Source organism: Kwoniella shivajii, chromosome 3 (assembly GCF_035658355.1).
Source record: "Kwoniella shivajii chromosome 3, complete sequence".
Taxonomy (NCBI): Eukaryota; Fungi; Basidiomycota; class Tremellomycetes; order Tremellales; family Cryptococcaceae; genus Kwoniella; species Kwoniella shivajii.
The window spans coordinates 700472-726341 of record NC_085910.1 but is presented as its reverse complement, the minus strand read 5'-3'; the positions used below and the strand labels follow the sequence as shown (position 1 = coordinate 726341).

The window sequence follows — 25870 nt, the reverse complement described above, 5'->3', positions numbered from 1 at the left end:
ATCATACTTGTAAACAACATTTGAGACTGTGTAACCTTAGCTTTGACGACTGGATACAGTAGAGGTATTATATACACCCATAAAAGAAGCTATCACGCTAGCTGGACTCGCGTTCTTCCAAAACACATTTTGTTAAATCCTAATTCAGACATTCTCGTCCTCCCTTCAAGATGTTGTCCAACGCCTGGACGTACACACCGGAAGACGCACTCGCATACTATGGTACGAACGCAGAGACAGGTCTGACAGAGGAACAAGTCAAGAGGAATAGAGAAGCTTATGGAGAAAACAGTGAGTATTAATTATAGATGGTATAATGATTGTCGGAAGATCTGCTGTTCGGAAGAGGATGACTGACTATTTTTGGCTCATCAATAGCTCTGCCCGAGTCACCACCCACGTCTCTATTCAAGCTCATTCTCGCTCAATTCAAAGATCAACTAGTCCTCATCCTCCTTGGTTCAGCGGTCGTATCATTTATCCTTGCTCTTTTCGAAGATGTATCTGAACCTGGTGGATCATGGTTAACCGCCTTTGTGGAACCATCCGTTATATTGTTGATCTTGATTGCGAACGCCACAGTCGGTGTTGTACAGGAAACCAATGCTGAGAAGGCTATCGATGTGAGTTCGGTGACTGTGTTATGTCTTGACGCGTAATAACCGCTTGACTTCTTTTGCTGACGGTGATATCTCGCTACTGGATTATAGGCTCTGAAAGAGTATTCACCCGATGAAGCGTCTGTCGTTCGTTCAGGACGTCTAGCCAAAGTCCCCGCTTCAGCTCTTGTTCCTGGAGACATCATCTCAATTCACGTTGGTGACCGAATCCCAGCAGATTGTCGAATCATCTCCTTCTCTTCATCATCTTTCAGAGTCGATCAAGCTATGTTAACCGGTGAATCAATGTCTGTCGGTAAGACCGAGGGTGCCGTGAAAGACCAGGGTGCCGTTAAACAAGATATGGTCAACATGCTGTTCTCAGGAACAACAGTAGTGAACGGTGCTGCTAAAGCTATTGTTGCTCTTACCGGATCAAGAACTGCTATCGGTGCTATACATTCTAGTATATCAAAAGATGATGAGGAAGAGGAAAAAACTCCTTTGAAGAGGAAATTAGATGATTTCGGAGATCAACTTGCCAAAGTTATCTCTGTGATTTGTATTCTCGTTTGGCTCGTTAATATTCGTCACTTCAATGATCCAAGTCATCACGGTTGGCTCGGTGGAGCTATCTACTATCTTAAGATCGCCGTTGCTCTCGCTGTCGCTGCCATCCCAGAAGGTCTTGCAGCTGTCATCACCGCATGTCTCGCTTTAGGTACAAAGAAAATGGCTAAGAGAGGTGCTATCGTTAGAAATTTGCCTAGTGTGGAAACTTTAGGTTGTACGAATGTCATTTGCTCAGATAAGACTGGTAAGTTAGCTGGAAGAGCCTCTAGAAAGGCATACAGCTGACTTATACCTCATAGGTACTCTCACTACCAACCAAATGAGTGTCGCCCGGTTCTTGACCTGTGACGGTTCCGGATTTGCTGAATACCAAGTTGGCGGTACAACTTTTGCTCCTACCGGTTTCATAAGTACTCTCGATGGTCAACATGCTGAGAAGACAGCTGTCCGAACTCCCCCAGTCAACAAGCTTGTGGAGATCAGCGCGATCTGTAACGATGCCAAGATTGCTTACAATTCCGTAAGTTCGCATTAGAATAGCTGCATAAGCAGCCAGCTGACAATTCATTCGCCATAGGAAACCGATATTTATACCAACGTTGGTGAACCCACCGAAGCTGCTTTGAAAGTGCTGGTAGAAAAGCTTGCTTCTGACTCTGATTCTTTCAATGCTGGTCTTGCCAATCTCGGACCCCAGGCTCGAGCTACCGCTGTTAACGATCATTACGAGACTCGTGTCAAGAGAGTCTTGACATTCGAATTCACCCGTGATCGAAAATCTATGTCTGTTCTTGCTCAATCGCCGTACGGAACTTCGCTTTTCGTCAAAGGTGCACCCGAATCAGTCCTCGAAAGATGCAGCAAAGTCATTCTCCCCACAGGAGTGTCTGAACTCACGTCCGACCTACGAGCCGAGCTTGCGCGAAAACAACTTGAATACGGCCACAAAGGTTTACGAACACTCGCTCTCGCTTATGTTGATGAGTCTGATGGAGATGTATCTCACTACAAGACCAATTCATCTGAAGATTACGTCAAATTCGAACAGGATATGACTTTTGTTGGATTAGTCGGTATGCTTGATCCTCCTCGACCTGAAGTCAAAGATGCTATCGCCAAATGTAAGACTGCTGGAATCAGGACCATCGTCATCACTGGAGACAACAAGAACACCGCCGAGACAATCTGTCGGGAAATTGGTGTTTTCGGTAAAGATGAAGATTTGACTGGTAAATCTTACACTGGACGAGAATTGGATGCTCTGTCACATGAAGAGAAAATCGCTGCTGTGCAACGAGCTTCCTTATTTTCCCGAACTGAACCTACACATAAATCACAATTGGTCGACTTACTTCAAGGTCTAGGTTTAGTTGTCGCTATGACAGGTGATGGTGTCAACGATGCCCCGGCATTGAAAAAGGCGGATATCGGTATTGCAATGGGATCAGGAACAGATGTAGCTAAACTTGCTGCTGATATGGTATTGGCAACTGATAATTTCGCCACCATTGAAAAAGCTGTCGAAGAAGGAAGAGCAATTTATAATAACACAAAACAGTTCATTCGATATCTCATTTCTTCCAACATCGGTGAAGTCGTTTCAATCTTCTTGACTGTCTTACTTGGTATGCCAGAAGCTTTAATCCCTGTGCAATTGCTTTGGGTCAATCTCATCACAGATGGTCTACCTGCTACTGCTCTTGGATTCAACCCTCCCGATCATCAAATCATGAAGACTCCACCAAGATCGGCCAGTGAACCATTAGTTGGAGGCTGGTTATTCTTCAGATATATGGTAGTCGGTACATATGTCGGCGCGGCTACAGTCTTCGGTTATGCGTGGTGGTTTATGTTTTACACTGGTGGTCCTCAAATCAGCTTCCACGAATTGGTAAGTGTTTCCTTTGACATCTCGCTTTTTTATTCATCTCAAAGGAAATGAATCGATGACTAATCCATTGTTGTTACTTTCTTATAGACTCACTTCCATCAATGCTCAAATACATTCTCTCATCTTGATTGTTCAATGTTCACAGGATTACCTTCAATGAGAGCTACAACAGTCTCGTTGTCCATCTTGGTAGTCATCGAGATGTTTAATGCCTGTAATTCACTTTCAGAGAACGAATCATTATTTGTATTACCCATTTGGACAAATCCATACCTCGTCGCTTCAATCGCTCTATCCATGGCACTGCATTTCATGATCCTCTACGTACCATTTTTCAGAACAATGTTCAGAATCACAGCTCTGAATAAAGAAGAATGGATTGCTGTCTTAGTCATTTCAGCTCCTGTAATCGTCATTGATGAAATTCTAAAATGGATTTCAATGAGAAGGAATGTAAATAAGGTTAAGAAGGATTAATTATGAGGAGGTGGTGTTGGGCAATGGGATGAAAAGGAATCAAAGCAGAAGCTCAAGATTAGCAAGGAATGGTCAGTTTAGAAATATAGATGTAGATGTCGAAAAGGAGAAAAAGCAAAGGTGGAAGGAAGATAAACCTCTTTTCTATTAGGGTATTCGCTAGATCATGCATAGATTATACACATACATCACCCATGGCTTGACTAGTGCATCACATACATGTAGGCAGATCATAGTAGATTTGTTCATCGTTTTGACCTCGTTGCCGTGATAAATAGCCGACTACCTCATGCACTGTTCAGACTGTATCACATCACAGTATTACACATTTCTTACTTTTGAGTCTTCTTTTCCTCCTATTTGGATCTTTATCCCTTTCTTGTTTTTTAATTAGATCGTTTCGACGTAATTGACGTACGATATCTTCGAACACCGGTACGATATTTGATGCTGTCCTCTGATGAGAAATTGAATGGGAAATGGGATTGTCAATTGGAACACCTGTACAGTATTTTGGACGTGGACAGAAGGAAGTGTACTTCAAGAACGAGGAGATGAAGGTAAAACTTACAGCTGAGGTTTCGTAATAAGTACAATTCCAATTTAAAGCTAATTTTTCACCTTCTGTACTATCGATTTCTCTTTCATCCAACAAATCTGATTTATCTAAATTGCATTTGGAGTCAATCAGCTATACCATCGTATTCTGCTCTGGAGCATTCACGGGCCGGGAATGGCCGAGAGGGATGATGGAGGAGATACGATGACAGAAAGGGGAGGGATGAAGGGAGCAAATGTTGGGGATGGATAGATGATAGATAGGATTGATGGACGGGGGTTACTGACTTCCGACAATCACCAAAGGTATAGGTACATCTTGGTTCATTTCAGGTGATTTGATACGTTGGATAGCTTCGCGTGTACGTATAATCTCGTCAAATGAATCTCTTTGACATAGTCTATTTTAAGCCGTCAAACAACAATAATGGAGAAAAAAGGTCAGATCACGATGCTGATTTTCACAAACTTTTTCTCCACAACATACAGCGCACGATAAAAGGGATAAAACTTGAACGGTATGGAAAGACAAGTGATCTTTTGATTCTTGATTGGTAATTATCTTTTGAAGCTGAACACACTTACGAGAAAACTAAGATGAAACCTTCTGATTCTCTAATGAACATATCATTCAAAGTCAAATATTGATCTATCCCAGCTAAGTTCCAATCCTTGAATTAGCTTGACTGAGCCTTCACCCGAAAGAATCGATATTAAAAGACGATATAATATCACTTGCCTGTATCTAGTATTTCAAGTAAACAAGGTTGATCATCTACACTAAGTTGTTTCCTATCTGCTCATCAAGATGTTCGTCTGATTCAATCAATTCTCGTGTCTTATCGTGTCGTTCGCGGTGTGGTATGAAGTGAGGCTATCTAGTCGACTTACATGAATCTTCAACTAGAGCCAAATTCACTTAGTTGATAAACACACATAGTTTATTCTGGTAGACGAAAGGTCATGACACTCACTAGTAGGATCGTACCACTCCAAATATGACCCATTCATGAACCTGACTGTGATAGCTGATTTCCCGACTCCCCCAGAACCCATCACAGCGCACTATAATCTCAAAGATAAGTATTAGAGAGAACGCAATTGACAGAAAGAACGTGACTGTTATCACAGTAGGTGAGGAAAACTCACTTGAAATACTCTCATGGGTGATACGTACAGTAGCTATCTATACTAAACTTGATCGATGAAAGTTCATGCCTCTATCTTCTATACGGTGATTAAAGTCAACGAGATCCCGCTAGAAACATCATTCAGTTGATTTCAGATTTCAGATTTCAGATGTGATGTGATGCGAAGCGATTTGCGATCGATTCACTATTCACTCATTGATGGGAGATTAGATCAGGTATGAATCGATAAAGTTTACGCTTCGATGTGTGTATCACTTTGTATCATTGAATGAAAAGGAATAAGAGGAGGAGGAGGAGGAGGAGCGTAATTGCCAAGATCATAGCGTATCGGATGAAAAACATCGTCAAAGTGTCAGTAGGTGATCAGTGCGAAGATATTTGGGAATGATTGGTGAGTGAAGCGAAGCTACATCAAGACATGTCATACTCTTATTTGATCATCCTGCAATTATGTACAGGTATCTAGAGGATGGCAGGCTGGAGAGTCGTCGTATGCGTATGCGTGTGATGCTGACTCTCCACTGATAATTCAAAGATGCAGAGGAGAAGAAGTAAGACACCGTCGAGCATATTTATTCGATGAACGGTGCAGTAGACATTCGGATAAGACCGATAGAAAGGAAGGAGACCGGCAAAATCTGCCCAGGGGTCAAGTACATGTACGAGCAAACTACAAAGATGCTAAAGCTGAAGAGCTCATAAACTCGATCTTAATTACGACAGTAAAGGCAGGCAACACTGTAGTGCCAAAAAGAAGTTACCGAACAATAGTACGACAGTGCATCCATGAGATGATCGACTCGCAGTAGATTGGCTCGAACAATGAGGGTTTTCCCTCTTCGTGTCGTGAAAGCGAATTTCAATAATATATCCTTGAAGAGAAGAACCCTGTGCAGGCTTCTGTGAGATATTACCACCCATCTTGTGATTATATACTTTTCAAGTTTTCATCACTCCCAAAATGATCCATGCACAACGCCCAATACGAAAATTCATGGTCTATGCAATGAACAGGAAAAGGGAAAGGGAAAGGGAAAGGGTAAAATGGTTGATTGTGTATCAAGTTCAATGATATTCTATTACTAACTACTGCTGAAACTACGCTACTACGCCGTTACGCAGAGCATTCCCACTTTCACCACACTTTGTCAATAATATACTGATCATCCTCACCTTCTCTTTCTACTCATCATCATCAGAACATTCATACCCGTTCTTGCCACTTCATTCTGACAGACCATACAATCGATACCTCTTTCTTAGCATATACTATCACTCCGACGAGATACACAAGAACCTCATCTCTTTGCCTTTTGAATAGCTAACGCTTCATTCAAAAACAATGTCACCACTCACACAAGACTCTTTCGATCCGAACCTTCATTATATACCAAGAAGAGCAGTCGCAGAAACGCTCCAACCGAACGAAACGCAAAAGTGAGCTGTACGATCTTCAGCTACGGTAAACTGGCAAGCTAATCTTGAACGTAAACTCAGGATAACCTTGATCGTAGCTGGATGTTACGTAGCTGTTATTGCTATATGTGAGCTAGTCTAATCCACCACAATCTGAGAGAGCTGACATCGTCACTGGTGATCAGTGGTAAGTATGTCTACTATCGTTACTTCCATTGAGAATGAACAACTGAGCTTGAAGTGTCTGCTTGTTTGATATGATGTAGTGGTAAGTCAGATTCTCAATCTCCAACCCACAACAAGCTGGAGCGTAAGCTGATCATATCGTATTTCCAGGCATGGTATGTCGGTCACTATTGTGTCTGGTGGTGGTATCTCAGAGGTATATGCTGAACATGTTGTTCTGAATAGTACCAATCCTAGAAAAGCTTATATACCCTTTCAAGCTACTAGTGAGTCTTCTTTCACTACCCCCAATTGTTCATCTAATTCTATCTCGCCGCTAACGTATACATTGATTGTCTCATGAAATCACAACAGACCGTTGGAATGCATGAAATGTAAGTCCTACTTCCTGTCCTCGTGTCAGCCCCTCTTCCCTCTCCTAGTCAGCTCGATAAGCTTCTTACTCACTTTCTTGAAGGTCACACGCGCTAGCAGGTGTGAGTCGTCCTTTCAAATCCACATGGTTGCTTCATTGACAAAAGATGATTGCGCCTTCAAAGGTACTCACTTGTGCATCGGTTGAAAAGATCTGTGTGAGCTTTGTAACTCAAAGACTTTCGCGTACGGCTTGAGCTTACGAAGATTCGTTGTAGCTCGATCCTCAAGAAGGTGGTTCCACAAGGATGAGAGGTGGAATACCTGCCGTAAAATAGCTACTCCATTCAGAAATTGCCAAGTCAGCTAATATAACTCTTAGATCACCCTTCCAGCTGGATATCTAGGCTCATCATTCATTGGAGCGTGCCTCATAGCTTGCGTGAGTAACTACTTGCTCTGTGCTGAACACCTTAAAGCCCCAAGTCTGTTAGATAAACATTGTTGCTCATATATATAGGGCTTCGATACGAATGCTTCGAAAATAGCTTGTTTGATCTTAGCGTTTTTCTGGATATTAACCCTCTGGTGGGCTAGGTCAAGTTGGATAGCATGGGCTACTATAGCTTTAATGGCTGGATTGATCATTGTGAGTTGAACCGTCTCTTCTACTTATTCTATCACGATTGGTCTTGCGTTAAACGTCGAGCCACAACCCTCAAGGCTAATGTTGCAATGTAGATATGTTGGGTTGTGGCTCACTCAGTGGCATTGAGGTTCCTGATTCTGTTTATCGGAGTCATGTCTTGTCTGTATGCAATTGTGAGCTCCTCACTCGCAATCTGTCAATATGAGCACTGTATCCGCTTATCCAATCTAATTTTATAAACGCTTAGTGGGATATTGTTGATGTAAGTTGCTCGACCTTGTGTGTTCCTCCTGAAAGCAACTCACGTGAGCTCACCACGATTCGCAGGACACCCTAGCCAGGAAGGTGAACACTTCTGACGCATCAGAGTATGCCAATATCATTGGATGTTGTGGATCCAGATTTTGGGGTAGGGCAATGAACTTGCCTTGGACTCGGAGGATAGCTGACGTAACGATTGACAAAACAGGAGCATTCTGGCTACTCATTTCATGCGTGTGTGAGTGTTATGACAAATTTCTTGTCAGCTATAATAATGTCTCTTGCCCAAGCACAATCAAGCTGACTTGAAGAGTGCCTCATCTCCAGTTTTCACAGTCGGCATCATAGTGGGCATAGTAGCGTTCAAAGACGATTGGGACACGCAAGCTGCTCGAGCTGATACTTTCTTGGGAGGTACGCGACACTCAAACTATGTGCAATACCTTATTTTGCTGAGCTGTGATTTGCATAGGAACCCCGTGACGTTTTCTGAGACAAGTGATTATAACATGATACATCCCTATGCATATGTGTTGTCGACTCTAATGATTAAATATTCTGATCTATTGACCATTCATACCGTAATTTTCTGATCATCTTTTCCCGTGTGATTACGCAGGAACAGCAAGTAATACTTGTTGGACGTAATCAGCTGCGATACCTAACCAAATCAATCCACCTAAGTAGCCATTGCTACAGAATTTCTTCCAACAATCTAACCTATTATCGAAATTGACGGTCATCGTTTGCCAAGCCAAATGACTTGCTGCGCTTCCAACACTTATCAAATAGTACAAAGGACCTAACCCTGCTAAATGTCCTGTGAGAGTGAGTAGGGAAATGAAGGTGGTGTTCAATACGGAAATTACCGTTCTTGAATTATCGGGGAATCGTAAGGCCATTGACTTGACTCCTGCTTTGACGTCGTCGTATTTGTCCTTTTTCACAATGATAGTGTATGTTAGCGACATGTCATGAAGCGGGTGTGAAGTGAGGAAATGGATGGTTGGGAGAAAGAGAGCAATCAAGAATGAAGAACGGGTTCTGCCCCTCAAGCAAATGTGAAAAGAGATTCAAGCATCTTGATCACCTACCTGATGGGCGTAGATCATATCATAAGCTATACCCCAAGCTATACCACCGACATACAGTGGAGCTGTGATGGTCCAATCTACAACACCGGCTACTGCTGACCAACCTAAGAAAACACCCCAATTGAATGTCGCACCTAGAAACATATGACTCGTGTATCAGTATGATGTCTCTTGTCTCTTGTCTCTTCGAGAACCCAGAGTGATTACCTCAATCACCGAGCAAAAGAGGTAAATGTATCGCTTTCAAGATATATAAAAGTAAACTCACCAAATACGACTTGAGGATAATACGTTATCCTTTTCATAAATGGATACAGCACCACCAAAGAAAGAGATGAAGCACCTAGTGCGATTCTACAACACAAAAAAAAATGCAATACGGTCAATATTCTGCAAATGATACAGATTCTTTCTTACGGTTGTAAGGGTATCTTACAAAGTTTACCAAGCATAAATTCTGAACTCACGAATACCAATTCAGTTGAGTCAATACAGCTAAACCAGCAGATAGTTGTACACCTAGAAATGTTAATGCTTGAAATTGAGTGACATCTCCAGCTGCTATCGGTCTTGTTTTCGTTCGTTCTGGAAATTTTCAATGTAATCTGTAATTAGCTTCCTGTACATGACGAGGTATCCTTTCTGTAATATGACGGGGCATTATGAGATGATGTGTTTTTTACTCACCAACTTTAGCGTCCATATTGGCGTCCCACATATCATTGATAGTACATCCTGCTCCTCTCATAATCAAAGCTCCCAGACCGAACAGACTGATATAGAATAATGGGACTGAGGGTGGAAGATGAAGGACTGTAGAAGCCATCGTTATTGACCATGCTATATTTCATTTCAATTCACAGTTAATATCAGCTACTGTATATCTTTATGCAGAAAACATTCATTTCCATGGTCACTGGCTCGACGATCAAAGGAGTTGGACTTGCATCAGGAGAATAATAAAGCCAACATGTGAATGGTATATCTTCGATCGTAACGGGTTTTTATTTCGACAATTTCAATTAAGGATTATCTGAGATAGGACTAATTCGGTCGGTACTCACTACATGGCCAAAATAGCAATAAACTACCAATAGGCTTATCTATCCTCGTTAATGCCAAATAGGGTTTTGCGGGTGAAGCCCATTTGGGTAATTTATCTAAAATACTTTTCGGTGCTGGTGGGGATACTTCAGCAGAAGGGGAAGTGGAAGTAGGAGTTGCAGTTGCAGGAGGAGGAGGAGGAGATTGAGGATGTACGATTTCTGTGATAATTGAAGGATGAGGTACAGAAGCGTCTTTTTGAGAGATGTTACTTGCCGATGAAGGTTTATGGTCAATGAGCGACCGTGACGAGGAAGAATAAGTGAGTGATCGGCGAAGCAAAAATGATGAAGGAGAAGGTCGTAACGTTATTCTAGAAGTGGAGGATTTGACATTGACGTGAAAAGATGGATTGAAGAATGTTCGATTCAAAGCTCTCGAGCTAGAGCCAGAGCCAGGGCTAGAGCAGCGAGATAAGGTGAATAACATGACGTTGCCAGATACTACTTGATCTTGTGGTGCGAGGTCTCACTCTTCTGGAAGAAAAGGTATAGGATGAAGATGTGACGAGGTTCAGAATTATCGACAAAGTCCATTTATGTCTAATCATTGACCTTTTTATCGTTTAACCGTCAAAACATCGGTATTATTGCTGGTGTCGTGCCTGGTTATTCAGAGAACGGAGAGAAAATGCATTCCTCGACAACCACATATAAAATCTATCTTGCATATTGTCTCATCCGCCTGGGATGTACGCCGACGAGCATCGTACATTGAAGATTTCAGAATTGAAAACGAAAAAAAATACCAGTAAAGCGTATATAGATGCATTGGTATTTTTGTTGATACAAGTTGAGAAATCATCGAATCCCTTCTTTCTCTTTTCTTCTCATTTCTCTTCTTCACTCTCCTCAAGCGGGACTTTACTTCTTGGCTTCTTTAGCCTCTGCAGAACAACGTCGACACACGCGTTAGTGGTGCCGCTTGACCATCATGACAAAAAAAAGAGAGATCACCCACCTCGTCTGGTCGCATCTTCCAATAAAGTAGTATCCACCGATCTCGATGCCATCCTGACGTATCGTACCACTGATCCTCTGATAAAACAGTTTTTGACAGCGAGCTGCGAACCACAGCCACAGGAGAGGAGTTAGTGCCTTTTCGCTTTGTCAGAGGAATAGTAGTGATTGAGCGCGTGGAAACATTCTGAAAGCTGACATCTCACCGAATTCTCCAGCGAGAACTCGCGGAATAACAGCTCGCAGCCTTCGCTTCGGCATTCATCGCTCCTTCGACATGACAAGGGAGAGCTAGAACTCATGAGACAAGGAGCAAATGGGACACTCACCATATGAGGATGTCGTTCTGGATCTTCAACTGAAATACCATCTAATCGGATATTGAGGAATCTGCAAAGTGGAAGTGTATTATTAGTCGAAAATCCATTGTTTCATTATTATTCCCTCCCAATTCCTTCCTTGCCTCAAGATGGATCTTTCAATCCAAAAGAAACAGTCAAGTCCAAATGCTTCGAGCTTGACTCATCTCCTCTCTGAGCCTGCTCTATCACCAGATCCATTCCTGACATTGCAGTGTTGGCTGATATAGCCTTCCCTCCATATCATCCAACAATGTAGATTCCAATGACGATCCGAGATATTAAACACGCCAATTCATTGTACTCACTGATCAACAGATTTCAGTGTACCCGTTATTGAGAGATCATTCTTTAATTCTACTGTTATGACTTGATCCGTGAGTGTTTTGAAGAATCTACATGGCGAAATCACTCGTTAATTAGGCATTCTGTTCCTATGCAATGCCAGATGGGAATAAGGAATATCTGTTTCGATGACTCCATGTGTATGAGGAAAGAGGAACAGGATTTAATTGAGGTAGCGCTAGATGTTCTGCTAGTCGTAGTAATTTTGAGAGGGCCGGGACTTACGAGAAAATCAACTGTAACGAGTGACTTGTTAGCTGGACAAATCAATTTCCAGGTTTCTATGCTCAGCTCACCATGATGGAAAGTGAAGCTCTATTTTTCGAGCGAGTTATTGGTCAATGGAATAAAGCTGATATATCGTGTAGATTGTACTATGATATTGGTTGTGATACTGTCAACATGAGATGAAAGATGATGAGAGATACAACAATGGTTAAATCACCCTTATCACCGCATTCCAAATCATATATTCCACGTCATGTTAAAAAGGCACGTGGCAGAAGGGTTCATACCGATCAAGTTAATAATTATCAAAAGTTGAAACTCAGCATCCCCATGTTGAACTCGTTTGATTATCCTCTTGAAGGAACTATTTGTCCAGATAACTTGAGCAAAGGAAACATAGGGATTCATAGATTATGGCGGACATACCCAAGAATGGAGAATCCTCCACATCCTCGACATTGTCGTCGATCAAAGAAGGTTCAATACCGTTGTACCTCGTCAATGGAGTAGCTACCGTATGGGATGCACAAGGTATGTTTCTCTTACTACCATCCTGCTGAAAGAGCGCACCACCGACTTCGAATGTACGAGTCAAGTACTTCAGCTGATAATTACGTGGACGTATCGCAGTCGCCGCTACTTTGCATTGCATACATAACGTATCTGGAATTAGAGCAGGTACATTACCTGGTGTATCTCAACAAAATGGTTTCTTGGGACTACCAGTAACGCTCATGAGGGAAGAGACTGCTTACTTGGTGCAACAAGGTGAGCCTCACTTACACTGACAGACTTTCATGTCTAGATCACTAGTCTAGATTCTAAAGTTATCATCATTATCATTGGTTTGGTTTGGTTCAAGTGTAAGCTGATCTCAAAATGTCGAAATAGGTATCGCTCATTTGGTTCCCCTTCCTTCTTTTCCTACTATCCCCTCAACAGATGAAATCGCTCAACATACCCAAAATAGAATCAAGAAAATACAACGTCTGGAATCACTTGCTAGAGCGGCGGAAGAAGAGAAAAAAGCTTTATCGGCAGAAGCTTTTGAGAAAGGTGGTGAAAAAGCTAGATTGAAGAGAGAAGCTAGAGCAAAAGCTAAAGCTGAAAAGGCTGCTTCAACCCAAAATGGTCAAGACGGTGTATTCGAGGAATCAAGCACTATGACTACACCTACAAAGAAGGAGAGTAGTGTAAATAACACAATATCGACTGAGGTATCTTCGGAAGTTAATTCATCAAAATCAGAAATACCTTCGAAAGAATCAATGGAAACCACAACATCTCCTTCTTCAACACCTGGATATTTCCTTTCAATACCTTCACATCCACCTATACTCACCTTTACGCCTACTGGAGAAACAATAACTTCAATACCTCATCCACTATTTCCTTTCCCTTCTACTCCTCGGGAGAATGCTCTGGTTGGTCTATTCTCTACATTACAATCAATGGGTTATAGGATGGGCCTAGGTCCTAGGTTCGGTGGAGAATACCTCATTTATCCAGGAGACTATCTTAGATATCACGCTCATTTCACATCCCAGGTTCTGGTTAGAGATCAACCTATCAGACCGGCAGAAATCGTTGCTTGGGGAAGATTGGGTACAGGTACTAAAAAAGCTGGTTTATTATGTTGCTGGGATGATCAAAAGAGATCTAGCTCTAATGATCAAGTATCGGAAGATGAAGGAGGTACTGAGTTTTATAGTTTAGAATGGGCAAACTTTGGATAGGTCAGGTTATGTTGATGAGCACTCATGTACCTCATATCGTATAGGGCGCAACTTTTGAATGTGACCGCGAAGGGTAGGAAAAAGAGATCCATCGTCTCACGCGCTGTAGAAAGACAACAATTGAACTGAAACATTAGGTATGACCTTGCATGATCACGCCGGTCGCTACAGGTATGGTCTATTGGACACATTGTGAATGCTTGCAATTGAAAGATCATTCCCCACGATCTACATGATCAAGTCCTAAGAAGTACTTGTCCCGCCTAAAGCTTGTATCCTCCGTATAGCAGCAGCAGCTTCTCTTTTACCTTCTGAAAAGCCGATTTCCCTCGAAGCAGTTGATGATTTCTGGAAATAATTCAGTGCAGTAGGTAGATCACCTTCCATCTGTAACACATGGACACAATCTCAGCCTAGCTCTATCACTTTTACGCCGACTACAGCTGAAGCCGACGTCGAAAAAGAGAAAGGGGAGACATACCTCAGCTAACATTCCTAGATTGTACAAGCCAACTCCTTTAGCTCTTGAACATACTGCTATAGCAGCTTCCAATGGACTATCTTTATAATTCTCTCCTTCAGATTCATGTAAAGCTTCTTCTGATAATTGAAGTGAACGTAATGACCATGATTTCGAGATTTTGATTGATTTGGCTGAATCAACTCCCGGTGCAGATTGGCGCAAGGCGTGAGACGAGATTGTCGTCATTATCTATACAAACGGTCAGTGTTTGCAACAGATTGGAGAGACAGAAACTAAGAGCGTTGTGTGCAATTTTAGCAACGAGATACATGGATACTCGTCAGGGAGAAAGTGGGCGAGCACTTACCATGGCAGCTATCATCAGATAAAGGTTGGACATCAGCTGAGTCACGTTTTTCCAAGAAATCTTAGCTCACCTTGACATCTATCCCTCACAGGAGGAGTATCTTGACCACCAGGAGGTAACAACAATGAAACAGCTTGTAAGAGCAATTGAGCAGATAAGTTATATTGACCTTTTCTAGCGTAAACTTCAGATAAAGATTCCATTGTCATTCCTAAACCTCTTTTATCAACTGAACCACCTTGTTCTGCATCTTCTGAGATTTCGCCTTGAGGTAAATTCACATCTCTTCCAAGTACCACTTGCTGTTGAGTTTGGTTGTTATTCGAAGTAGAAGGAGGGTTCGTTAGACCGAGTTTCAACAATGAAGTTAATGCTTCACTGAGATAAAATTCAGCGGCATCATTCCAATTTTCGATTTTTGGAGATGGGGCTTGACCAATGTCATTACTACTGGTCGAAGATGGTTTGAATGAAGGTGCTTTTTTAGAAGATGAAATCTCCAATGATAATTGACCTAATTTTTGATATAATCCAATTACTCTGATGTGATCTTTGTGATTTAAGATATAATCATTTCCTATCCATCTACTATTACCACTACTACTACTACTACTATTGTTACCGGCAAGATTGATAGGAGTATCATTTGGTTGTCTTAATGGATTTTGACCAAACATTTCAACGGCATTTCTCAATTCTTGAAATGCAGTTACCCTCTGTCCCATTAATTCCAATACGGTAGCTAATTCAACGTAAATTCCAGTTATCTTTTGTAATGGTTCTGGTTCCAGTGCCTTTGGACCTAGAGCCAGAGCTACCTCGAGTGCTCTACGAATCAATTGCACATCAGTCAGTGTCAGTCAGAAATCATCTCCGCATGGATTGAGATAAACTCACTCTCTAAAGTATTTTTCAGATTTCATGTAATCCTGTCTTAATTTAGACTTCAGAGCTGCTCTTAAAGGTATTCGTACTTCTTTAGGCCATGTTTTCAATGTTGAATAAAATTCTAACCTATTCAACGGGAGTACGTTCAGATTCAACTTCTGACTCCACTTGAGCAGTGAGATTACTCACAATCCATAGATAGTCACTAAAGCCCCTAATCCAGCTAAACCACTAAAGATCCATGACACTTTCAAACCTCCTTTGGCTTCCCCTTTCTCAGTTGGAGTGTCACCGCTCGATTGCTCGCCATTCGTGTTTGTACCGGTCGAGTCAGTAGCTGATCGTTTTGGTGGTTCACTGGAAGTAGTAGTAGTACTATTCCATCGTCTCGAATAGCCTATCGGCAGGGTAGAAGAGGATGGGCCGTTGGATATCGCTGAGGGAAGTCTCCTTGCAGGAACTACTGATCGAATCGCACAGGAAGAACGTAATATCGAGGTGGAAGGGATCCTTGACATCTTGAATGCTGATCTCGTGATTGTTGCATACAAGGTAGAGGGGTCAATAACAATGAACAAGGATGAATATCGTAAAGAGGAAGGAAGATCGGAATGTGAATCTCCTCCACTTTTTTTTGGAATTCCTCGTTGAATTCACGAGCGACGAGCGACGAGCGACGAGCGAGTCAAACGTCAAAAAAAGGACTAACAAGGAAAACACTTTCGTTTGTCACTTTGTTATTCACATTGCTGCTTAAGCACGACTTGACTTTGACTTGGATATCAGAACAATAGTCTAACTACAGTAACATTAAGGCTGGGGACTACAATGGCAGGAATAGCTAGTCCATTATCACTTTCACCCGTGCCTTCGACTCGAGGAAATCCAAGACCTCCAGCTCAGAGACATGCTTCAAGTTCAGGAGGTGGTGGTAAGACTACGCCGAGGGTTTTCGACGTAGGGACTGCTTACAAGAAAGCTATAGAGGATGACAAGGTGATTTGGTTCCTCTATAAATACGCAGCATGATTGCTGATAGATATATCCTTGCAATTCACTAGGTACCTCATCCTATAGCTGCCATTTTAGCCCTTGTGGAATTGGTCGAAGCTTCCACAGGTAAGTCGTTGTGGATCCGGAAGAGCAGCTTAATAATCAGATTGCTGACGAGATCCATTATCATGATATTTGTTCAGCCTCAACCGTAACGGGACTAGCGTCAGAACTTACCATAGGTAGACAAGCGTTGATCAATTCGCAATCCAGTTTAGGTGTAAGAGCCGGGTGCCAATTATGGGAAAGGTTTTTCGCTTTATCAATGGGAGGAGAGGTGAGTGGACGTCATCTGTCTCTTTGTTATCTCTCGAAGAGTGAAAGCAAAGTGGACAGCCCTCTTTAGGAGCTGTACCAATAACCATCAAGCGTTACTGACAATATATAATCGTGTGATAGGACTTTCCTTCATATAAAAGATCATTGATATCTCAAGGACGTTCATTCTGCGCTATAACAGCACCTCAATGTAGAGAGAAGATCGCCGAACTTGCTGTTGGGTTCTTAAGAGATGATTGTGTCGTAAGTGTTCATCAGCCTTTCCATCTTCATTTACTCGAGGAGAGATCGTATATATCAATAAGCTGACCAAATTACGACATTGTACGTATAGATCCTCACACATAGTTACTCCAGAACAGTCATTCAAACTATCTTGAGAGCTCATAAACAACATAAACGTATCAGGGTCTATGTTACAGGTGAGTTACTTTGTACTGCTTGTCACGATACATCAAGACACTTTTGCTCATCGATTAAATCAAACAATAGAGGCTAGACCAGGTTGTTTAGGGTGAGATTTTATCAGGCTACTAATCCGTGACGAGTAGCTTATCTCAATGACATCTGTAGAATGCGAACCCATCAAGTTCTCACCGCTAATGGAATACCATGTACCGTTGTACTCGACAGTGCAGTAGCGTATGTGATGGAAAGGGTTGATATGGTATTAGTTGGTTCTGAAGCTGTTGTAGAGAGTGGAGTGAGTGATAAATCTCCTTTGAATTCCATTTGATGTGAACCCAATTTCACTTGTTCACGACAAATTTACTCAATCCGCTGATATTGATCCAATTTGATATTTTCCTTGCAGGGCCTGGTATCGTCTGTTGGCACATATCAAGTGGCATTAGTTGCAAAAGCAATGCAAAAACCATTTTACGCTTTAGCAGAATCATATAAATTTTTAAGACATTATCCATTATCACAAACTGATTTGCCTATAACGACAAAATCCAAAATTCCATTAGAATTCCCAACTTTAATACCTAATTCACATCCACCCGCCATAGGTGCACATAATCCTTTGAGCAGACCGACGAGTTCAACTCCACAATCACGATCACCGATAGTCCCAGGTACTCCAAATGTGGAAGCTGCAGGAGGAGTGAAAGAGAATAGAGTTGAAATGACAAAGGAAATGGAATTGATCAATCCAATGGTAGATATAACTACTCCAGATTTAATAGATTTCATTATAACGGATTTAGGTGCTCCATTATCACCTACTTCTGTAAGTCAATACTTGGTGGCTCAGTTCTCATCTTAGAAGAGATCACCTCGAAGATGAAAGCAATTAGAGTGGGTATGGGATGTAGTATAGCAGATATAGGTAGTATACGACATACGATATATGGCTGAAAAACAAAAAACACAAACATATATGTATCATGTGAATACAGTGTACAGTGATGCAATATGTTCTTTCACTTGAAAGTAGTATCACTGCAGGATGCATTCAACACTAAGTAATAGTACCAAGAAACCAATATAGTAAATATTCACTGATACAGTAGACGTTGCCAGATACGAGTTTGTTGTCATTCCTTCTTCACTTATCATCTTATAACGGTCCCATTCTTTTCGTCTTCCAAATAAGCACTATGAAATTGGCCGCAATACCACGGTCAGTTATGGGGGAAGATATCATCGTCGAACGAATATTATCACTTACCCAATGGCGTTCATGGAATCGCCATATTTACCTAAATAAGTCCTTATGACACTTCTTTCAACGTGGGGCAGAATATCAATCATTTGCTTCACATCTCCTTCTTTTGGAATAGGACTATTACTGAATCCTTTGGATGAAGGTAAAGGTACGTTGCCTGAACCTGTATTATTGGTAGAAAATTGAATGTCCAAACTACCTCTCGAATTGTTCAGCGATAATGATGCAGGTGTCGATCTGTTTCTTAATCCAGTATCTAAACTTGCTCTTCCAGCTTGTACGAGTTCATTTGAAGATCTATCCATCGAGCTTAGACTTGATGGTGGAGGCGGGGTGAAAGAACCCATTCTTGGATTTCTTGGTCCCATTGGTGCAGAAATAGAATTTTGTACTCTTGGCGCTTGTAATGCTCCACCCGATCCTCCCGATGCTGATGCGATGCCAGTGTCCAGAGGGATGGCATTCGGACTAGGTCCTGAAATAGGTAATCCTCTCACATCTTTCTTACCCACCGAAGAAGACGATGATGAAGATCCATTAGTCGCTGATGCGAAACCACCTGGACCCGGCGGACCAAGAGATAAAGAATCCTTTTTGTGAGCGCCTTTTCTACCTATTGCACTGAAAAATCCTTTCTTGGAGGAAGTTGTAGCAAAGCTTGCAACACTCTGCATTGATTGAGAAGGTTTTAATCCGCCGCCACTGAACCCGCCACCACCACCACTACTGATTCCCGTATTTGAGGAGAGATAGTTTGCTTGGAGTTGCGGATAAGGCAAGTTAGGTGGTAGTGAGGTAGGTTGATCTTCGGGATCTAGAACTCTTTGCGAGATCTCTCGTGCAGCGTAGGAGTCTGCTCTCATTGGGAATTCAGAACCGGCAGAAACATTCCTGTTGTGAGGTGTAGGATCAAATGTCGATAATTGATATGGAAGTGGGATTGCAGATGGCACAGAATTGGCTCGAACACCTAATGAAGAAAATGCTGATGTTTTTGTAGGCGCTCGATTGACTTGTGAGACTATATATATTTCATATGTCAGCATGATGATAGGTAGGATCGCTGATACAGGTAGAATACACACTCACCACTGGCAATACACCACTCCTTCAGACCCGATTCACTCCTCGATAATTCGTTGATAGCTTTGGCATACCCTTTAGCTCTATCCCCAGCATGTTTTAAAGACTTTATGTTTCCGTACAGCATTGCAGCTGGCCAAGGTCTGACTGAAATTGACAGAGTTGGAGACTGAATTTGCTCTTTGGATGAGAAAGAAAATATCGAAGATGCTTTCGATCTCAATTCAGGTTGTGTGGATCTCCTTCCATGTACCAGAGGTTGATTTGAGGAAGAGATACCTTGAGGTTGATACAACGGAGGTCCCGTTTGAGCTTGAGGATGCATAATTGTGTTCAAGGAGGTCGAAGACATTGTTGGTCCAGGTAACGATGTACCTCTTTGTGGCAAAGAAGTAGGAGTCATTGGACCTCTATCAGCCACTTCTGCCGCAGGAGCTAATTTCAACATTGTAGGTTTTTCTCTTCTACTGGGTTCACCAATTGTAGGTGGCGGCGTATCCCTTGAATCTATCAATCCTATAGCATCGATTGCACCACCTAGTATATCCGTCAGATCGTTTATTGTAGCTGAAGATGGGAAGACCGGTGAATATTGTCTATCTGGGGATCTATCAGGTCGTTTAGGTTGAGGTTTGTCTATATTGCCACGATCTTGCTGCGCTTTGGATCTATCGGGCGAGGGCATTGGTGAATGTGGTGTATGGGTTATGACTGGGAGGTTGTGACTGATTGATTGAGGCGATGATGACCTTTGAGAGGGTGGCTTGGACATAAAGGTATCGATATTTGTAGCATTAGGTCTGCAGTCAGTTTTGCCATGTCAGCAGTGTCATACCAGCATTTAGCGAAGAGGATTACCCACAACTGTCTCAAGACACTTCTGGGTGGCGGTTCAGGACTCCTATTAGGACTTGGCGTCGATCCCCTTCTTTCAACACTTCCGTTGAGATCCTTCGTAGGTGTTGAAGTACTGTTCCTAGCGTATTTATCGGGTGATAGTAGATTTTCTTTACTTGGCGACAGTAGAGCTTCTACGATTGCACCACTTGATTTTGATGCGATAGCAGGTAGCGTCGTTCTTTTATTTCTACTCTTAATTGTTTCTTCTTCATCCTCTTGAGTTCCTGTCTCTTCATTACGTGTCCCAAATTCATCAAAACCATTCTTCTCTGCAGGCGCACTTCTTGGAGGAGCGGGGTTGGAATCGTTGTCTTGACTATAAGACGACGATTGATCAGAAGGTGATACTGAACTTGACCTAGATACAGATCCGTATCCAGATCCAGAACCGATATGAGGCATATCAAATCCTAAACCTGATCTAGCAGATGAATTGGATGTATAATGATTCCCCGAACTTGAAGATTTGGGATTTGGTGATCTCTTAGGTGTCGATGTACTTCCAGCTGAATTAGTCGGCGATGCATGACGCGAATTTGTGTTTGTGTTTGACTGCGAGAACGATAGCGGGATTGTATGAAACTCTTGATTCAGAGATAATTGAGGTGGACGTATTTGGGATCTTTCTTTCTGTACAGGAGCCAAGGGAGTTTTATGATAAGTATCTTCATCATCTTGTGAAGGTGTCAAGTTGGATTGATGACGATAAGTTGATGTTGATTGGACACTGGATCTTGCATCTCCTTCTCGTCCACGATTTTCCTCTTGTTGCACAGCTTGATCCTGAGGTGATTGTAATTGTCGTACATGTTGACTAGTTTCAGACAGCAAGGAAGGATCCATTAAACCTCTTTTCTCTTCTATATTCCCTATTGGGCTTTGATCTTGAAAACGAGAAAGACTATTCTCATCTAATTCAAAATCGAATTTACCTGGAATCCTAAAATCCATGGGTGAATAGTTACTTGAACTAGAAATTGATTTAGTTTCATTCTCTGATTCGTCTCCAATTGCATTTTGAGCTGATTGGTGTCCAAGTCCGAGATAAGAAGCAGAAGAAGAAGAAGAAGGATTGATGGCATTGTTGGGTGGAAGAGAATCGGTATTTGAGTATACTGAAGTTACCGAGTATCCTCCAGGAGATAAATCAACTTGCTGTGATGATTTTGGTGGCGGTACTGGTATATCAAGACTCTGCGTTGTAAGTGGTTTTGGTATTGGTTGTGATATACCATGATGGTTTTGAGAATGGGATTGGGAATAAGGGTGAGGATCGGATGGATCATGAAAATCAGGTTGACGAGGTGTTTTTTGATCATGCCCACGTCCATGTTCATTCATAGGATTCGAGTTTATTTTGTATGAGAAATCAATTTGATTTTGATGATGATTTTGATAATGATCTTGAGAGTGGTTTGAACGTAAGTTACCAGTACTTTTAGCTTCTCTAATATGTCTATGTATACCTAAACTTTCTGATGAACTAGGGGAAAAACTCATTCCCGTTCCTTTTGAATTACTTAGAAACTCTTCATTCCTTAGATCACCAACGTTTCTACTATCTTTCTCGAAATGTGAAGTAACAGGCGATATACCCATCAGCATGTTCGATCTTGAACTGTGTGAACTTGAAATTCCATTCCCTGCACTAGCACCGGCGAGAGAAGAAGATGAGGATGATGCACCTGCACCTGCTAATGATGACCAGTAGTAATCCAATCCACCAGAAGTAGATGCGTCTGTTGATCTCCTTCTCCCGATTCCAGGATGTACAGGTATTGACGTTGACGATATTGACGATAATCCTATTCAATCCAAGATAAAAGTCAAAAACGATCAGTTCATGACCCCATGTTATGTGGTTATTCATCAATCACATAAAAGGGGTGATAGGTAAAATGATGAATGAAAGGATACGAGCGTGGATTTCCTATTGGGAGAGATGTATTCCACAAAGGATAGGATGGATTCATCATGCAACTTACCACTTGATGATCTAACCATATAATCACCTTGATTCAATCCTCTTTCCCCTGTTGATCCTGAGCTCAGATTGTCATTTGAGGAAGAGGATGATGATCCCAACTTGCTAAAATTGTTGTTGTTACCATTTGTGGTTGAAGAGAGGTAATTGCCAGCTGGTGATCTAGTCAAACCAATCCCGATACCTGTGCCCACCCTAGATGCCGAAGGAGACGGTACAGCCATTGCACATCAATCCACGCTACACCCAGCGTTCTTCGCAAGGGACAGCAATTGATTCTGTTTCGGAATGGAACTCTGTGCTAGTGGATGTTGATGAGGATCAATGCGCTTTTATCGCTTGTTGTTTCAATTGTCGTTTTTGGAGCTTATATAAGGGAAATACCGAATCTATTCTTGGCAACGGACGTTCCGATAAAAAAAAAAGACAGTGACGACCCTCAGTTCTTATTTCGCGCTCGTATGAATGTATGTTGTGCAATGTATGGCGTTGGTTCCGATGAAGATATACACTGCGGTGTGGTAAGAATGTCTGGTCTACTGAATCAACGACAAATATGTCATATCTCATTGTTCTTCAACGAGGTTAAAAACAACAGCTATCGCGTTAAAAGGGTTCAAAACGCGTGGCAATGAGTATGAGTACGAGTATACTCCCGTAGTGCTACTGCTAATTGTTCCAAGTCACAGCGATACATAGCACGAAGCAGAAAACAGCATGAGTATGGTCTAGGATTATCTATGCATACAACAGAAGCACATGAGCACCATTTGATTGCGATGTATGGAATATTGAATGAGAAGTCGCTTCGTGAAACCTCATTCATGGACCTGCATCAAACCACTTGACCAATTTTGACCCTAATCCAAAAGGTGAAGTGCTTATATTCGTCCTTTGATTTTTTAGCTGACGACTTGTCTTTTCCTTCTTTGTCAGTCGGTGTACCTATGTCTTCAGCCTTATAGGTATATCTAACTTCTAAATCAAATTCGATTTTGCCTTTTGCTTCTTTAGATAATTCAACATCTAAATTGACTTTACTCATATTACCTTTTTTCTCGACTCCACCTTCTCTCAATTTCTTATTTGAGACTCCAACTCCAGTGTTAGCCAATATACTGAATCTGGATTTCTTACTCAGGGTTCCGGTAGCATTTGCAGTTGTGGTTGTACCTGTCGTAGTAGTTCCTTCTTCACTTAAACCAGCTTCACTTCCGCCCATCAATATATCTTCATTCTCATCTTCTTCATCATATGCCCAAGCGTCTTTCAGAGCGTTGATCGTGAAATGAGGGGTGGGAATATTGACTGTACATTTCGGTGTTGGAGCATTTCTAGGCGTATGTGGTTGCGTCAAACGAATTTGTATTGGGTCATATAATGGATTTATTAATGCTAATTGGAACGAATATGTCTCCCCTGAGGTCAACGTTGAATCCATCGGTTCGTCTTCTTCCTTCACTAGAATGCCTCGTGTACGTCTACGTTCTCTTCTTCGACAATCGATATCCTCTGTAGAAGTGAAAGTAGGATTCTGTTCTTCTATCTCATCGGTGTTTGGTAGACGTCGTCGCTTACGGCCTATCTCAATTAAAGGTAGGTAATTGGATGCGGTCATTTTTATCTTCATTCGAACGGTTTTCGTGTCTGGTTGAATGAGCAAATGTCGACAATTCGGATGAGGACATCGTTTAGTCAATTTGGTTTGAAGAGGTATCCTTTGCGGTGTCATAGCTCTATATAATGACCATTGATTAGAAATTCAGATTCTTCCTTCTGATTCAATGCCTTCATTGGACAGTCACTCACTTTGATGACCTATCATTTTCCCAGCTATTCTTCCACCTTTTATCAAGTCCTGCTAATCCATCTGGACCTGCCTCTTGTATTTCTCTCATCTTCTCTGCATCTTCTAAACCTCTTTCAAGACCGAGCTGTCTCCAACTCGTTTTAGGTCGATATTCAGCTAACTCGTCCCATCCAACATTCTCCTTATTTTCCTGATTACTCATATTCGGACGTCTTGAATTAAATGCAGCTGGGTAAGCGGTCATTCCGCCTACATTCCTATGCAGAGCCTTTTGAGCCATTTGAGTGAGATTTGAAATGTGTCTAGAAGGATTCCTGGAAGAACGAGCAGATGAAGGAGCTGAGGGTGTAGGTGTAGAATGTGTAATATACGATTCGAGATGTTCTTTTATTAAATCAAATTCCGATTGAACAGTCTCAGACAGAGTGTTGATCTTGGAGAGTTGTACTATGTGCGACTGATGTAAGTTACTTGTGTATATATCCTATATATGGGAAGTAGGTATAAGAGTATCGACCACTTACGAGCTATTCCAGTAGGTTTATCAAAATTCCAGCCGATCTCTTTGCTGCTCCATTTGCAACCTGGACATACTAGAGTATATGGCGGTCCACCAGCCTGACCACTACTTGATGACGTCGCGATAGTCGAAATATCCGTCGGAGATTGATCAGAAGCTTGAATCGATAGACTAGATTCGCATAACGGACACGAGAAACATGATCTTGCACATCTTTCATCGACCAAATCCAAGTAAGATATCAGCTGACATCTTCGCTAACCTCGAGTACTTGAAGCGTGTAGAACAGAAACTACTTACCTGTTTTTGTCCGCTCTCACATTCGCACTTGGAACGTCGAAAAGACAATTCGGGCAGAAGTAACTTGCTATTTCGACTCCGACGCACAGATCACACCTTGTAGCATCACACTCTTCGCAGAAGTATAATTTGTTCAACGGGTGATATGCGGTTGACGAAGATGGATAGGAAGGTGGAAGTGGGGCATAAGGAGTAGCCAGATGTGAGCAGGAGTATGAGACTGACATCGCATCTGTCGTGGTGTCGTGGTATCGATATGAGGAAGGATGCCGAGGAGGAAAAAGAAGGATGAAGATATCTGTTTATGCACACATATGTTGCTTTCATCGTTACCCCGCGTCCATGCCGACTGTGATCCACGTGGTGTGAATGCGGGGTATATGTGCTATACTGAACGCGTCCCATCTCTTTCTCTGGCGTTTTTGTGTTTTTTGGCAGCAGCAGTGCAGGTTGGATGATTTACTTTTTGTTAAGCCTTCTTCAAACACACTTATATATATCCCTTACGTTCTCATTCAGTACATTGAGTCATTGATCGAGACCCAGTATATCATTGCACATTCATCATACTTGTCTTCCCTCGATCATCTTCGCGCGGAATCCATCAGGAA

At 41.9% G+C, this 25870-nt stretch overlaps 10 protein-coding genes across 10 annotated transcripts; 4 read left to right on the top strand and 6 right to left on the bottom strand.

Moving 5' to 3' along the window:
* Positions 1-170: 170 nt before the first annotated feature.
* IL334_002480 (potassium/sodium efflux P-type ATPase, fungal-type) lies at positions 171-3540 on the top strand (the record flags this gene model as incomplete). The annotated part of the gene is made up of 6 exons (XM_062934224.1): positions 171-291; positions 379-623; positions 711-1416; positions 1472-1692; positions 1750-3063; positions 3151-3540. 6 exons carry the CDS (start codon positions 171-173, stop codon positions 3538-3540), a joined length of 2997 nt encoding a protein of 998 aa, XP_062790275.1.
* Positions 3541-3853: 313 nt separating this feature from the next.
* On the bottom strand, positions 3854-5262 carry IL334_002479 (uncharacterized protein; the record flags this gene model as incomplete). The annotated part of the gene is made up of 7 exons (XM_062934223.1): positions 3854-3997; positions 4112-4206; positions 4387-4499; positions 4684-4756; positions 4838-4894; positions 5073-5163; positions 5248-5262. 7 exons carry the CDS (start codon positions 5260-5262, stop codon positions 3854-3856), a joined length of 588 nt encoding a protein of 195 aa, XP_062790274.1.
* A 1329-nt stretch (positions 5263-6591) lies between these two features.
* IL334_002478 (uncharacterized protein) lies at positions 6592-8598 on the top strand (the record flags this gene model as incomplete). The annotated part of the gene is made up of 16 exons (XM_062934222.1): positions 6592-6686; positions 6747-6793; positions 7002-7010; positions 7077-7117; positions 7206-7225; positions 7309-7327; positions 7391-7423; positions 7484-7534; positions 7588-7647; positions 7726-7854; positions 7947-8027; positions 8102-8116; positions 8182-8263; positions 8324-8353; positions 8443-8529; positions 8588-8598. The coding sequence occupies 16 exons, from the start codon at positions 6592-6594 to the stop codon at positions 8596-8598; spliced, it is 810 nt and encodes a 269-aa protein (XP_062790273.1).
* A 128-nt stretch (positions 8599-8726) lies between these two features.
* Positions 8727-10742, bottom strand: IL334_002477 (4-hydroxybenzoate polyprenyl transferase; the record flags this gene model as incomplete). Its single annotated transcript, XM_062934221.1, has 6 exons — positions 8727-9053; positions 9210-9343; positions 9478-9563; positions 9677-9794; positions 9897-10049; positions 10274-10742. 6 exons carry the CDS (start codon positions 10740-10742, stop codon positions 8727-8729), a joined length of 1287 nt encoding a protein of 428 aa, XP_062790272.1.
* A 434-nt stretch (positions 10743-11176) lies between these two features.
* Positions 11177-12275, bottom strand: IL334_002476 (uncharacterized protein; the record flags this gene model as incomplete). The annotated part of the gene is made up of 6 exons (XM_062934220.1): positions 11177-11199; positions 11274-11376; positions 11602-11662; positions 11940-12026; positions 12202-12212; positions 12273-12275. The coding sequence occupies 6 exons, from the start codon at positions 12273-12275 to the stop codon at positions 11177-11179; spliced, it is 288 nt and encodes a 95-aa protein (XP_062790271.1).
* Positions 12276-12617: 342 nt separating this feature from the next.
* Positions 12618-13940, top strand: IL334_002475 (uncharacterized protein; the record flags this gene model as incomplete). Its single annotated transcript, XM_062934219.1, has 3 exons — positions 12618-12735; positions 12835-12972; positions 13096-13940. The coding sequence occupies 3 exons, from the start codon at positions 12618-12620 to the stop codon at positions 13938-13940; spliced, it is 1101 nt and encodes a 366-aa protein (XP_062790270.1).
* A 243-nt stretch (positions 13941-14183) lies between these two features.
* On the bottom strand, positions 14184-16176 carry IL334_002474 (uncharacterized protein; the record flags this gene model as incomplete). The annotated part of the gene is made up of 6 exons (XM_062934218.1): positions 14184-14327; positions 14422-14652; positions 14771-14778; positions 14841-15598; positions 15668-15784; positions 15848-16176. The coding sequence occupies 6 exons, from the start codon at positions 16174-16176 to the stop codon at positions 14184-14186; spliced, it is 1587 nt and encodes a 528-aa protein (XP_062790269.1).
* A 310-nt stretch (positions 16177-16486) lies between these two features.
* IL334_002473 (uncharacterized protein) lies at positions 16487-18260 on the top strand (the record flags this gene model as incomplete). The annotated part of the gene is made up of 8 exons (XM_062934217.1): positions 16487-16654; positions 16720-16777; positions 16855-16988; positions 17111-17233; positions 17325-17412; positions 17483-17504; positions 17564-17693; positions 17805-18260. The coding sequence occupies 8 exons, from the start codon at positions 16487-16489 to the stop codon at positions 18258-18260; spliced, it is 1179 nt and encodes a 392-aa protein (XP_062790268.1).
* Positions 18261-18549: 289 nt separating this feature from the next.
* On the bottom strand, positions 18550-22853 carry IL334_002472 (uncharacterized protein; the record flags this gene model as incomplete). The annotated part of the gene is made up of 5 exons (XM_062934216.1): positions 18550-18592; positions 18666-19683; positions 19752-20545; positions 20608-22450; positions 22631-22853. The coding sequence occupies 5 exons, from the start codon at positions 22851-22853 to the stop codon at positions 18550-18552; spliced, it is 3921 nt and encodes a 1306-aa protein (XP_062790267.1).
* Positions 22854-23464: 611 nt separating this feature from the next.
* On the bottom strand, positions 23465-25486 carry IL334_002471 (uncharacterized protein; the record flags this gene model as incomplete). The annotated part of the gene is made up of 4 exons (XM_062934215.1): positions 23465-24365; positions 24439-24886; positions 24964-25172; positions 25260-25486. 4 exons carry the CDS (start codon positions 25484-25486, stop codon positions 23465-23467), a joined length of 1785 nt encoding a protein of 594 aa, XP_062790266.1.
* Positions 25487-25870: the final 384 nt, after the last annotated feature.